At 39.5% G+C, this 13,796-nt stretch overlaps 2 protein-coding genes across 6 annotated transcripts in view; one reads left to right on the top strand and one right to left on the bottom strand.

Moving 5' to 3' along the window:
• The window catches only part of BEGAIN (brain enriched guanylate kinase associated), a 161,298-nt gene that overhangs the window by 12,023 nt on the left and 135,479 nt on the right, over positions 1–13,796 (top strand). The gene's annotated exons all lie outside the window — the stretch shown is intronic.
• Positions 1–13,796, bottom strand: part of LOC310901092 (uncharacterized protein) — a 275,956-nt gene that overhangs the window by 141,839 nt on the left and 120,321 nt on the right. For both annotated transcript variants that reach the window (XR_014585594.1, XM_083840151.1), the window contains exon 3: positions 9,502–9,574. Coding sequence is in view for 1 of the 2 variants with exons in the window: in XM_083840151.1 (XP_083696277.1) it covers positions 9,502–9,574 (73 nt within the window). In the remaining variant the exon portion in view is untranslated. The remainder of the gene's footprint in view (positions 1–9,501; positions 9,575–13,796) is intronic.

Below are 13,796 nucleotides of genomic sequence, written 5' to 3'. Positions count from 1 at the left end.
AGAATTCCTGAGCTGCCAAACCTTGAACTGATATGTTATTGTGCCTCTAGAACAACAGTTGTAATCCTGCTAGAACAGCTAGAACAATAAAGGTCCAGGTACTGTTATTTAAAAGTATACATTTGCACATATATGTTCCTAAAATGGGAGCTTCTACATCTTCATTATTCTTTAAAAAGTCTAATCAAATTTAAAAACAAAGAAACAAAAAGGTGTCTGTTTTCACATAGGCTTATAGAAAGTGGGAGAACATCCCAGTCTTAAGAATTTCATGCAATTTTCAGCAACCCAAGCTTAGGTTTTTACAGGATGTCCATGGATATTTTAATTATCATTTATCAACAATGGTCAAAGGAAGAAGAGGTGAAAGGTAATGTAACACAGAGAGAATTTGCACACTGTGTTGCATCTCCACTCCTCAATGGGGTCTGTTCTGCAAAGGGGTCAGGAGGCTACAACCTGAGCCTATGGCAGGATACGCTTTTTCACATTTCAATTAGCCATCTGTCAAAGGACCTTTTCCAGTGGGCTTGCTCATACTGTATAAATGGAAATGTCTAACCGAACAAGCGCTGACTAAATAGTCCCAAATAATTCCAGTCGAGTAATGTAGGCATCACTCTGCTCCAGTTTAAGCATCAGACTGCTCTAAATCTAGTCATTTGAATTAAAAACACTAGTTACCAAACCTTATTTCAACAATGCCTCAGATTGCAGAGCTCAACATGAAAAAAGGAAGGGGGAAGGGGAGGTAATGAAACAGAACGTGTTCAGCCACATCTGAAATATCATGTCTCCCACATGCAAAAACTTTGACTTCAATGCAATTTATTTAGTGCAAGTCCTCACCTGAAGCATGCCTAGTATAAAGAAAAAGGATAAGTGTACAGACAGTCTTGAGTGCCATTATTGTAAAGATATTTAAAAGGTACTTGGTTATATAATGTTCATTTGAATACATATATAAAACATTGACTAAATTTTTTTCATGTGTTAGTTGCCAAGTTATTATTCATATGTAGAAGATAATCTTTGAGAGAAAGAAATAGATTAGGTTATATTGACTTAGATATAAAAAGAGGATAGCAGAAGTGTAACAACACAAGTCCTGAAGAGCATGAAAGACCTTGCTTGAAAGTTTGAGGTTAAGAAAGTTGAAACTAATAAAAATGAAAAGGTGACTTAGAAGAAAAATGCTCTGACACTGCCACCTGTTATGTTTTCTGGACAACTGAGGTGTCCATAACTGTGCGTGCACTACATTTGATAGATCTATATTGCATCCAGACCTATTACAGTGATTTTCAGCTTTCAGACTTTTGAGAACTCTTGAAAATGTTCAGGAACGTTTCTGCAGCAAGTATTTATCATTTTGCAAACAACTGCAACTGAAATGAATTCTCATCAAGAAAACATCTTCACTGTAGATCTATGCAGAGGAACTTCCAGACAGCTAACAGTATCAAAAAGGTACTCTCTTCAGTTAAGTGGGGTTCTGATAGTAGAAAGCAATTACCAAATACAATGAACGTGGCATTGCTATAGTCTAAATATTTTTCCCACCTGGCCAGCATGATGAAATTATTTCTTATTTCTATGTATTGATCTAAATTTGGAGTTATTGCATAAATTAGCAGAAAAGCAAAATAATGTAACCAGATGAATACAAGCTTCCGAACCCACAACAATGCACAATGGTGAGTGTGCACAACTCAAGATTCTGTCATACTTCCAGGCTGAAGTGAAATGACCAGTTCAATAGGCTGAAAAATGCAGGAAAAGGGCAAAAAGCATTGTACACAATGAAAAGTGTTTCTCAGTACTGGGAAGAAATGCTTGTTGCAGTCTGTCAAAGGACAGATCAACATAGAGAGAAATGTCAGAGGGGCCAAACAATATGCATTTTCCTCTGATCGAGGGTATGTTTCAGAGAAAACCAGGCAGGAAAACAGAAACATGGCCCTGCTCCATAGGAACAAACTATGTTTGCAGTCATGTCTGAGAATAATCTTGCTGCATCCATACAAAACTGCACCCTAGAAAGTAGGGCAAACAAAGGCTTATTATTATTACCTAGGTAGCATCATTGTATGAACACAGACTTTTTTTGAACCCAAAGTGATGCTTCTGTGTGGCAACACATTATGTGGGCTTCTCAACTTGGTTTGGCATCAGCTTCAGGGTTTCTACTGTATTTGATATACTGCAGCTACTGAGCTAACTATGTCCCTGCTGGTCTCACATCTGCATCTGTCCTCCATCTCTCAACTGAATTGCACTAGTCTCATCATCCAACTCAGGTTAATGCTAGACACCTGCCAGCACCAGGCACCTGGAGAGTCATTGATGACAGAGCCACCTCCTTTGTGATTTAGTCTAACGGGCCAAACGTTGGATCCATAAAAGTAATTCAATTCCCTCCTGTAGCCTTAGCAAATCTACCTGAAAGCAAAGTATTCATTCTTGCTCTAATTTCAGTCAATGTACACCCTAAAGTATTTGTTTTCTATAGCCCTTGAGATGGAAGGGGAAAAATGCCTGTTAAAAAGGCTTGCATCCTTACAAAATGTAGATGAGTGAAGCACAAGCTAGAATAACACTCGTTTTCATTCCTCTCATGGGTTCCACTGCAAGAAGAACATCTTAGCATGGAAATGGCTCTCTGCAAATTCAGAGGTCACCTATAAAAATGATACCTTCCCCAGAACTTCCCAGGCAAGAAGGAACTTGAGGTAGAGTAAGACTGTCCTGCAAAAGCTGTAGTGGAATGTCAATACAGTAGAACATGTAACTAATCTCCATTTTCTAAAGATATTCAGTTCCTAGGGCATTTCATTTCTAACAGAATCTCACTGAAAGAGCAGACAAGATAGTTATCCTTGTTGCTCTAGGTCAAAGATTATTTATACAAGAAAGAGCTTGTTATCCTTCCCCCTCTACTCTGCTCTGGTGAGACCCCATCTGGAGTACTGCATTCAACTTTGGGACCCAAAGCATAAAAAACACATAGACCTATTAGAGTGGGTCCAGAGAAGGGCCACAAAGATGATCAGAGGGCTGGAGCAATTCCCCAATGAAAAAAGGCTGAGAAAGTTGGAGTTATTTAGCCTAGAGAAGAGAAAGCTCCGGGGACACCTTATTGCAACCTTTCAATACTTAAAGAGGGCCTACAGGAAGGATCGGGGGAGACTTTTATCAGAGAGCGTAGTGACAGAACAAGGAGTGATGGTTTTAAACTAAAAAAGGTCAGGTTTAGATTAGATATAAGGAATAAATTATCCACTATGAAAGTGGTGAGGCACTGGAACAGGGTGCCCAGAGAAGCTGTGAATGCCCCATCTCTAGGGGATGGCCAGGTTCAAGGCCAGGTTGGATAGGGCTTTGATCTAGTGGAAGGCACCCCTGCCCACAGCAGGGGGGTTGGAACTAGATGATCTTTAAGGTCCATTCCAACCCAAACCATGCTACGATTTTATGATTCTATGAAAACTTTCAGTCCTCTTTCAGTCCTTCCACCCTGCTGTTGTGTTGTAAAAAAGGCAATTGCTTTGTTCTTGGAAGACTGCAAAGTCTTTCATTTCCATTTACAGTCCATTTATGTTTACAAGTAAGATCTGGGTTCAAATACTTCATAAAGGAAATTGTCTATCATTTCACTGACTGATGCACACAATCTGCTAACAGAAAAATAGTAAGAGGTGGCACCATAAGTGCAGAGAGATTGATTTGTCCAGGTCAGCAATCAAGCCAGTAGCATAAAAATGGCCTGAAAAGCCTTCCTGTGTTCTATTTTCTAGTCTGTTCCTGCTTTTGTAGAGCTTTTTGTAGACAGGAAGGACAATAAAGAACCACCCTCAACAGCAGAAATAATATATCACTGATCCACAGCTCTGGTAACTCAAGGTTCCAGAGGAAGAAAACCCTGAGAGAACTACGTCAGATACTTCAGTTCTTCAGCACATGACATACACATGGCAGATCATCTCATTAAGGCCTCATATGAGTCTTATATGGCAATAGAAAATGCCACATGACCACCTTTGCTGGCATCCTGGCCTCCCTCTTGTCATGCTAGCTCACATGACGCTCACATGATTAGAAGTTTGCTCCCTTCTGCCTTGCATATAGGAGATGACCCTCAGGCTTCCAATAGGCTCAAAACGTTTTGTCAAAATAGATACTAAAATACAAGGCTTAATTCCTTTACCATATACTTGACTGAGAGAAGACACTGGTGACTGCTTTTCACCATTTAGACACATCAGTCAGTTTTCGCATTTCTTTGCTTTAAACTCATTATCATACAAAGCAAACATAGCCACTTAGCTGCTAGCTAAATAAACCATAACAACTTCATGCTATTGTTTTTTCTCTGTCTACAGATCCTATATGTTTGGTAACACTGTACAATAATCACAGGTCAAAATAATTGAACTTGAGTTAAATGACAACTTTAGTCAATTGGGGCAGCATTTGCTCAGTTCTTCCAAGGACTCCTAATGCATCATTATCAGTGTTGGCATCTCCTTCTGATACCAACACTGACTGTTTTTTCTAATTCTTTACACAACTACTGTGAAATTGTTACACTGGCTGCAGTTGTAAGGAGTAGCATTGCAAATGTATGCAGATGTGTAGTCTTGGAGCTTCCAGGGTCAGTAAAGCTTCCATGGTTGGTAAAGCAGCTTTACAACACCTCATGAGAGATAGGCAGCCAAATACTCAGCTACAAGATCTCATGAGCAAAACAAATAGCAATGCTTTCTGACACACAGTCCATCAAAGACAATTTCCTCTTCCATTGATCAAGCTATCTTAAATATCTCCTCAACCTCTGAGAGGACTTGGCTATTTTAGGTTTGAAGCGTGTAATAGTATTAGTTGAACCAGCAGCAGCCAAGCAGGGGCAAGATGGAGCTCAGCAAAGACTTACAGTCTAAGTATTTACCCAACTTCATCAGTTAAATATAGAGCGCTGTATCCTCTCCTTCATTTTGTTTGTGACATTTATGGCACACTCACAAGATATTGGAAGCCAAGAAGGCCATGTGTGGTTTCATCTATAGTTAACACCTCTTGTCCCAATAATGTAGCATTGACTCCTTTCCATTGCTAAGAGGAGTGCAGCAGCCTTGTACTGTAGGAGAGATCAGCATAATGTTTTTAGAGCAGCAGATGTGACATAATTTTACAAGCAACAGTATGAGCAGATGGTGTTTAGAGAGTTCTCCTTTCCTGCTCTAAAACACCTCCGTTGGGTCACTAATGGATCCTTCGTCTAGTCGAACACAGTGCATAAAGCTATAATGTTCCCAAGATGACGCATATGGTCATTTACAGCTTCTCAGCTCATCAAATACAAATTAGATCAAAATCTTCTTTACAGAGCAAAGACATCTATAAGCCAGTACTCAACAGAGTAAGCTATTTATTCAAGACAGGATAAAATAAAAAGTCTGAACTGCTTGACAATAAAAAGAATGTGATTTCAATGGAATTAAGTATCTCACTAAAAAACCTGCAGTTTTTGAAGTTAGGGTTTGTACTTGGTTTTCCCATCACCACCACCACCTATTTTTAGACGAGAAGGCAAGTAGCGAGTGACACAGGAGGGAAATGTTTGGATAACGGAACAGGGATTACTACAATGCTGAATTTCAGCACAGGATTCAGGGCTCCATCCAGAACACAAAATCATTTGCCACCCAAATGCACTATTAGCTTTCAGTAGGGTGGCTACTGAGCCAGAGAAAAATGCTGACAGCATGCACTTCGCATTGATTTCGATATCTCTTGGCACCAGCCACAGGAAAGCAACATTGGCAATCAAAAATGTTTAGTGTTCCTTTTCCAGCAATTTTTGTTAACATGACTTTCCTCCTTCCTTTGAGTTTGAAAATCACTTCTCAATTGCACACTCTATCTTTGGGTGCCTTTAGAAAGAAATGGTTCTTTCAGAGTAATGGAAGCTACAACAGGCTTATAACAGTTACCGTTAGCAGAGATGCCAGAAAACTGCAGAGCCAGACAAGGGAAGGCAAAATAGTAAGAGGTAGAAGACAACAATAGATCTTTCTTCTCTAGCCCAGGTTTGGTCTAAAAACCTTTCTGTGTAATTTATGACAACAGGTTTTAAAGGTGTTTCAAATCATTTTTCTTTTCATCCTTCAAAGAGCAGCCAGTGTTTGTCATGTTTATGAATTGATTTTTTGCCCTGCTATAGCGTGGCTTTGGTACAACACAAAAGCAGAAGGCCTCAGCATGCTGTAGCTCTCTCCCATAGACGCGTGCAATAATTAACAACCATTTTGTCTGGTCAACATAGTGAAAATCTCTGAATACTGCCAAGAGAAGATTCAAGTGCAAGGCAATGCCCAGAGCCAGAGGTTGCTCTTATGTATTTTTTACTCATAATTGATATTTTTGCTCCATTCTTTCTACTGTTTTCAGATCTATTAAAATTCTGCCCACTAATGTACTGCATGCAGTTAACAGAAACACAGATATAATCTTGCTTCCTTCCCCACCATGCTATACGTGACAACCTGAGTAAAATAAAAATTCACTTCTTAGTATGAAACTAGCACAACATGCTTTTGGGGGACATAATAGAGAAAATCAGTATTACATTAATCTCTGCCAAAACTGCAATTGAAATACTCTGGTTTCTCTGTAGGTCTTGGTGTTCTGTGAGTTTTAGCAGAAACTGTAACATCATTCTGTACATCAGAAAATGTAATGTTAAAACTTTTGACACACAATGAGACCAACAAATTTCAAGAGCAGAATCTTTTATGAGTTGGAGGGTGAATTGTTTGATATTAGCTGTGGGCCTCAGTGAAATGAAGTCTACCTGCCCCAGCACCATGCATTCATGTCTCAGAATATCAGAAACTGTGGACATTGACCTCAAGCCTGGTAAGGAAAAAGATCACATTTAGGAAGTTGTTTTCTATTTGTAAAATATGCATCTTTTCATAAAGTTCGACAAAAATGGCATTTTCACAGACTAGCTAAAACATTTGTTTCAACGACTTCCTCTTTGCAAAGGGATTTTAGTTTGACCTTCTCAAATGAAACTCGTCAGTTCCAGGAGTTTTAGATGACAGAAAAACACATCTTGTCAATAGAAAGAAGCAGCAGATGCCATAAATTTTGGCTTTAAAAGTCTCCCTTGATATTCTCATAAGCAATCCAGGAAAACACAGGGAAAAATATTTAAAGGTATATACAAAACTGGACGGAAAACCTTATTGAGAGGGTAGTTCATAATATTCAGTCATGAGCAGGGTCTCAGTGGGACCAATATTAGCAAGCAAATGCATTTGCTTTCAGATAGCACTGCTATCTACAGATAATAACTAAAGCATACAATCCTCCTCATTTGTCTGATTTAGAAACTACAGCAGTGAACTTATGTCCCTGTGTAATGATCTTGAGAGGATGCTTGTGAAATTTCCAAAATGCTGACTCCCAACAATAAGTAGGCACTTACTGAGTTTAAAGGAAGGTTTCCCATTTCTGAAGATCACCCTTGGTGGAAAAACCTTCAAGTTTTTTTTTGGTTTGGTTTGGTGTTTTGTTTTGTTTTGTTTTGTTTTTTTCTGTATTTTAGTAAAGGCATTCAGTTCCTAGACCGGAAAAAGATTTTTGTCAGTTCATCTATATCTCAGTTTGACCCCATTTCTCAAATCACCGTTTTATCTAAAAACAAATCTGTTTCCTTTTCCAATAGTAAAAGGTTGTTCCTTTTAGAACTTGTTGGGAGCTTAATGTTGAAAACATTCACATGAGCTGGAATACCTACTGCTAGCTTGTAGATGGTAGCCAGCATAGCCTTCTGTTCAGAAACTGTTGGCCAATAGCTCCCAGTTTCTGACAGTAAATACGTCTGCAAGGATAAACAAGAGTAATTCAAATTCACATCTGCATCAACAGAGCTTGTGAGCTGCCTGTGTTAATATCTGATGTTAAGATGGCTAAGAATGAACAGTGGTATGGCAGTCTCTGCCTTCTGCTCAGATAATGAGAGCATTAAAAAAAAAAAAAGAGCAATAAATTTTATTGTTCATTTAGCAACATGTTGAAATGCCTTCTTCACACAGCAACATTTTTATATCAGAAATAAAGACATTTGCCCCAAAGAACTGCTATTCCCTAGTTAACTGTAGTAACAAAGCCTTGCTGCGTCAATATGGTTAAAATGAGCAGCTGTTGAGGACTCAAAAACTAGTTTGCAACCACTTATTTCTACAGGAGTCAGCCAAACCTTCACACTACTTGCTTCGCCGAGCTCTTTGCTGTGAGCTCACAGAAAGTACTAGACACAACCTATTTCTGGAGACTCAGAGCTGAATCATAGTCTTGCAACAAGAAAAGTGGGATGGCCTTTAAGCCAGCAGCAGGTAAAAAAACACCAGCGGCCAGTGGGGTCTGTGCTGTGAAGGAAGAAATGGTGAACACTGCCTGGGACTGGAGGGCACCAGTAGGCCATAATGGTCCTGCATGCCTGGAGGCCTGTGTCTCTGCCCACAGCACAGGAGCACATGCCAGGCCTCAGGGCCACCAGCTGTTGCCCCAGTATGGCTGCAGAAGGGCCAGTCTTCAGCTCCTCACTGCTAGGCCCTGCCCACCTGCCCAGCAGTGGGCCCTGCTGAGGCAGGCCCACCAGCAGGCCCATGTCCCAGCCTGGCCCTGCCCCCCAGGAGGTGCCTAATGCCGGGGCTGCCCTGGTTCCCCCCAACTGCCCTGCTCAAAAGTGGGGTGGTGGGACATGTCCTGGCTGGCAGGGCCTGCCCCAAGAGCCTGTCAGAGCTGCCGCCATCCCCAGCACGCCCCAAGGCCTGCAGTGCCTGCAGACAGCAACCAGGCAGGCAAACAGGGTACATGGGGACACTCCTGCCACCACAGCAGAGTCAATTCATGAACAGCAACAAAAGATAAAATACATCCCAGTATATGAGAGGTTATCACAAGGAGAAAAGAGAATTGCCGTACTGAAAACAGTACAAAGACAGGGTTACTCACTCTTTATTGGGAATTTAAATGGAAGAACAAATTGGTAACAAAACTGCTAAAATTGTCTTTATGAATGCCTATATTTAGCAGTAAAACACTGAAAAGGCTGTTAATTTGCCCTGTATATACCTACCTTCTCCACTTTTCGGTATTTTGAGGTTTCCTCTTGGTTCTTGTTTGGATGTTGTAGTAAACATAAAATGAACACTAAACTAGTCAGCAAAGTTACGTGATGGAAGTATACAGTCCATTACAATCAATGCAGTTAATTAAAAATACAATTAAAAAAGAAACAGTGATGAGAACTGGAACACAATAAATAATTAAAACAAAATTAGTTTGGCTCTTTTGCTGAGCCAGACTCGGTCCCCAGTTAAAACTAAATGGCTTTTTACTGCATTGGTAGCTACAGTAGCAAATCTGACATAGCTATCAATTCTCCTACCAGTACTGTGGTGTAAGTGCGAAAGACCTGCACCCTACCTTCTTCTTGCTCTGCCATCTTCCACAGCCAATCTGCCACTCAACTCCCAGCACCATGAGCCTGGGACCTGGACTGAAGAATTGCAAATACAGAGCAGGAAAGGAGAGTATGGTGGTAGAAAATAACAACAACAACAACAAAAACAAAAATGTTAATTATTCCAACAAAATATGAAACATTCCCCTACAGCTGCAGAGAAACTGTTGGTAAATTATTATTTATCTGTTTGTTTATTTTGGGAATAGGCAAGGGCAGAAAGGACCAAGGCCATTACGCACTCAAGCTACTGGCGGTTTATTTGTACCTATTCTGGAGTGTAGGAATCAGCATCGCAGGAAGCAGCCTGGGAAGGAAAGAGGCTTTGTTCCTCAAACACCAGGCCTTCAGAACAAATGCTGGGTACTAACATAGCTAACTGCTTCATTTCCGAGCTCAGGTCTGCAGGAATCATTTTTACAGGTTATTGTGTCTCTGTTTGATATTACCACAGCAGTGTTACAGCTCTATAAATTGTGTATTGACAGCTGTGGTTGGTTTCCTGCTTTTCTTGTATTCATTCACATCTTAAGTGTTCCTTCCTTCCTTGAAGGAAATAAATCTCTCCCCCGTGTTGGGAAATGTTAGTGACAAAGAGCAGGGTGCTGAGAAGAAAGTTTCAGCTTTCATTTTCTCAATGCATAACATCTCCAGTCCTTTGAGAAGGAAGAAACAAATGAGCCCTTCTGGCTGAGTCACTATTTAATAACATAATAATTAGCTAAACATCATGACAACTAGGGATTAAGTATTTTCCACTCTTATTGGACTTCTATCATCAGAAGAAAAACAACAGGTAACTCTTCTAGTAACTTGGTTATTTTAGTACCACAGATCAATAGCTTGATTCTCGCATTTCTCAAAACTATGAATCCTAATAGCTATAATAAATATTAGCATGTGTCCTCAAAGCTGTAATGGAATTTCACAAAGATGTATGTACACTGCTTTAATATGTCAGGAGGAACTACTGAACAAATGTCTTTTAAATCCTTACTTTCTGTTGAGCAACATTTAAGACCACAGCTGTTCCAGTGCTGATTGTTTCGTGTAGTGACAGCTCTTTTTTCAGATACGCATTATTGAAAAACGTAGGTAAAAGTGTTTGTAGATTTGGAGGTTTACAACTACATGTGAAACCCTTCTTTTAAATCTGGACAACAAGGGAAGCTCCTGAGGTAGGTAAAAGCTTTTCTGAGATGGTCAAAGCAAGGGAGGGCATCATACCGGCCTTTCACAGAATCACAGAATCATCTAGGTTGGAAGAGACCTCCAAGATCACCGAATCCAACCTCTGACCTAACACTAACAAGTCCTCCACTAAACCATATCACTAAGCTCTAAATCTGAACGTCTTTTAAAGACCTCCAGGGATGGTGACTCAACCACTTCCCTGGGCAGCCCATTCCAATGCCTAACAACCCTTTCAGTAAAGAAGCTCTTCCTAATATCCAACCTAAAGCTCCACTGGCACAACTTTAGCCCATTCCCCCTCATCCTGTCACTGGTTTATTATTTAACCTTAGATAAAGGCCCATCTTGGACTTGTCTCCCTTTCCCCATATGCAATATTAGAATTATAGTATTATGGATCATAGAATGTTTAGAGTTGGAGAGCACCCACAAGGATCATTGGGTCTGACTCCTGGCTCCACACAGGACTACCTAAAAATTAAACCATGTGTCTAAGAGTGTTGTTGTGTAAACACTTCTTATACTCCAGGAGGCTTGGTGCTGTGGCCACTTTCCTGGGTTATTTACCAAATATAAAACCAGTATTTTTTTGTCTAAATTGCTTAAGAGCATATCTGTTCTTACCATTCTTAAGTGTTCATGCCTTGCTTTGGTTTTCTTCAAAACCAAAAGTAATAACTTTGAGAACACTGAGTGCAGTGTGGTCGGCAATATCAAGGTATAGCACTGCAAGATGCTCATAGGTAAGCCACTATTTTAGTGTAGTGGGAGCAACAAGATAAACCATCTTGAGGCATTGAGAGACAACTGAAGCCTGTGCTTACTGTCACAATATCTCAGTACCTAAGTAACTGCTTATTTCACTCCTCAGTTTCCTAAAAATATTTGACTTGAGCAACCCTTTTGCAGAGGGATGTTTTTCACAAGTGTCACTCCCAGATTCTTTCAGGAAACAGACATGCATTCCCAAAAAGAATGATCTGTTTCCACAAATCTCTGTACACCTATCTTTTTTTACTAGAGCAGACAAGCTGACAGTGGATTGTGACACTAATGCCTTTTCGTTATTTCACATTTAGTATAGCTTATGGACCCCCTAGCCATAACACAGTTTTACAAAAGCATGTGTATGCGCCTCTAGGATGACAAGAAGAAAAAAACTAGTGAATGAATTGCTTCTAGATTGCTTCAGTTTATTGAAAGGAAAATTTCTATACAGTATTAAACAGTTTTTAGCTCCAGACCAGTAAGTCTGGTTCTTTCCAAAGTTACCTATACCTGTTATGACATTAACTCATTCTTTCCTTTCAGATCAGGGCCTCATCTCTGCAAGCCTTAATAATGGCCCAGGAGTGTTATATTTGCTGGGCAGATTTCGTGGTTATCAAATATAACAACATTTTCCAAGGAAGGTGTTGGATATGCATAAATATATCTGCAATTCTTTCTTCATTGTTCTTTTAAGGGTGCCTAAATCTATGAACCCCCATGTATGGCACCTAAATTTCTTTCCATAAATAAATTATTATTTTGTACTTAAGTAATTCCAGTGGGGCTGCAGATAACCAAAAATTAAATCAAGTCATTTTCTCACCAGTAATGGCACTATTCACACATTTTCTCCAGTCACTCTTTGACTCTTAGACCATCCAGGTCTTCCTTGGACCTCTGCATTGGTACGTTAGGATTTTTCCCAGAAACATGACTGGCAGGATAATTGGGTACTTCTTGCATTTCTCTTTGGGCTGTTTTGTGTTTCCCTACCACCTAGCAGTTATCTTCCAACACTTTCTGAATTGTTTTGGATCTTTGTCCCTTTCCTTTGTCCCTTTTCATATAATGGTTCTTCCATAAAACAAAGAACTGACCATGTTTTACACGATACAAGATACTTCTTGTCCTGGCTCATCTACACATTTTATTATTTCGTATTTCTTATGTACCCATATATATCACCTCCTATCTTTAACTCTTTGCCTTCCATTATTTTTAACTTTACTTTATGTGCTGATAATAGCAATGTTTCTGAACTCCCAAAACTTGTGATCTGATATCAAAATAACAATGTCTTTTTTTCTTTCTAGTTACTGATCTGTTTATTTTCTACTGCAGTGTCACTCTCTCAGCTGAACTTGTACTTCTGTCACTATCCTGTTTGTCAAGGACATACATAACCTGGTGCTTTCAGACTTTCCCAAGGAATTCATGAAATACTCTATTACTTATGTGCAGACGTGATTATCTTTATATTAGGTCTAATTCAACCCATCTCTTGCCTGATAATGTTTATCTTTATTCTTGCTGCTTTTTACATTTTGAATTCTCAGTTTATATCTGTAATGTCAGTGCACTGTCAACCCCTCAAAACCTTGATCTATATAGAATGACTTTAATAACATGGCAAATTTAGCTGTCTTGTTTAAAGTTTGTCCTGAGTTCTCCTGCAGCTAGTGACATTTGCTCCAGCCACAGCCCAGGACTCACAGCCTCTCTGAACTGGGAGGGCAGTGCAGTTCAGGCTGAGCTCAGTCACAGACATTCTATATTTGCACTTTCCTTTTATGGCTCAAAGTTAAAAATATCTTATGTTTTTATGACAAGCACAGTGCTCAAACCCCTGTAATGCAGTTTTACAGTTAAATTACTGTATCTGGATTAACTGGAAACTATTAACTTTAGAACAAGTGCAGCAGACCTTACTACTGTCAAAAATAAATCTACATTCTGATTATGTTGCTTTCCATAAAATACACCATAAAAATATTTTCCATTTGTCTTTTGTATTTTCCAAAATTCCTGGATCTAGCAGACCGTTGCACAGCTTTGATCCTGTCATGTTTTCTGTTTTTTTTATTTACAACTTCTGCAGTGGGGTTTTCCATGATTGCTTTGGGCCTACAGTACTTCAAATAAATCCTCTTTAGTCTGTGATGCATTTCTACCTGTCTCCACTTAAGAGAACGCTGCCATGTTTGTGTTTTATTTAACACTTTACCTCTCAAAATATCAACAGGAACAAAACACACACAAACATAAAAGTGAAATTAGGGGGAAAAAAAAAAGA

The sequence above is a fragment of the Anser anser genome (assembly GCF_964211835.1).
Source record: "Anser anser genome assembly, chromosome: 5".
NCBI classification, from domain to species: domain Eukaryota; kingdom Metazoa; phylum Chordata; class Aves; order Anseriformes; family Anatidae; genus Anser; species Anser anser.
The sequence above is the reverse complement of the archived record's forward strand: the minus strand, read 5'-3'. Positions and strand labels throughout refer to the sequence as shown.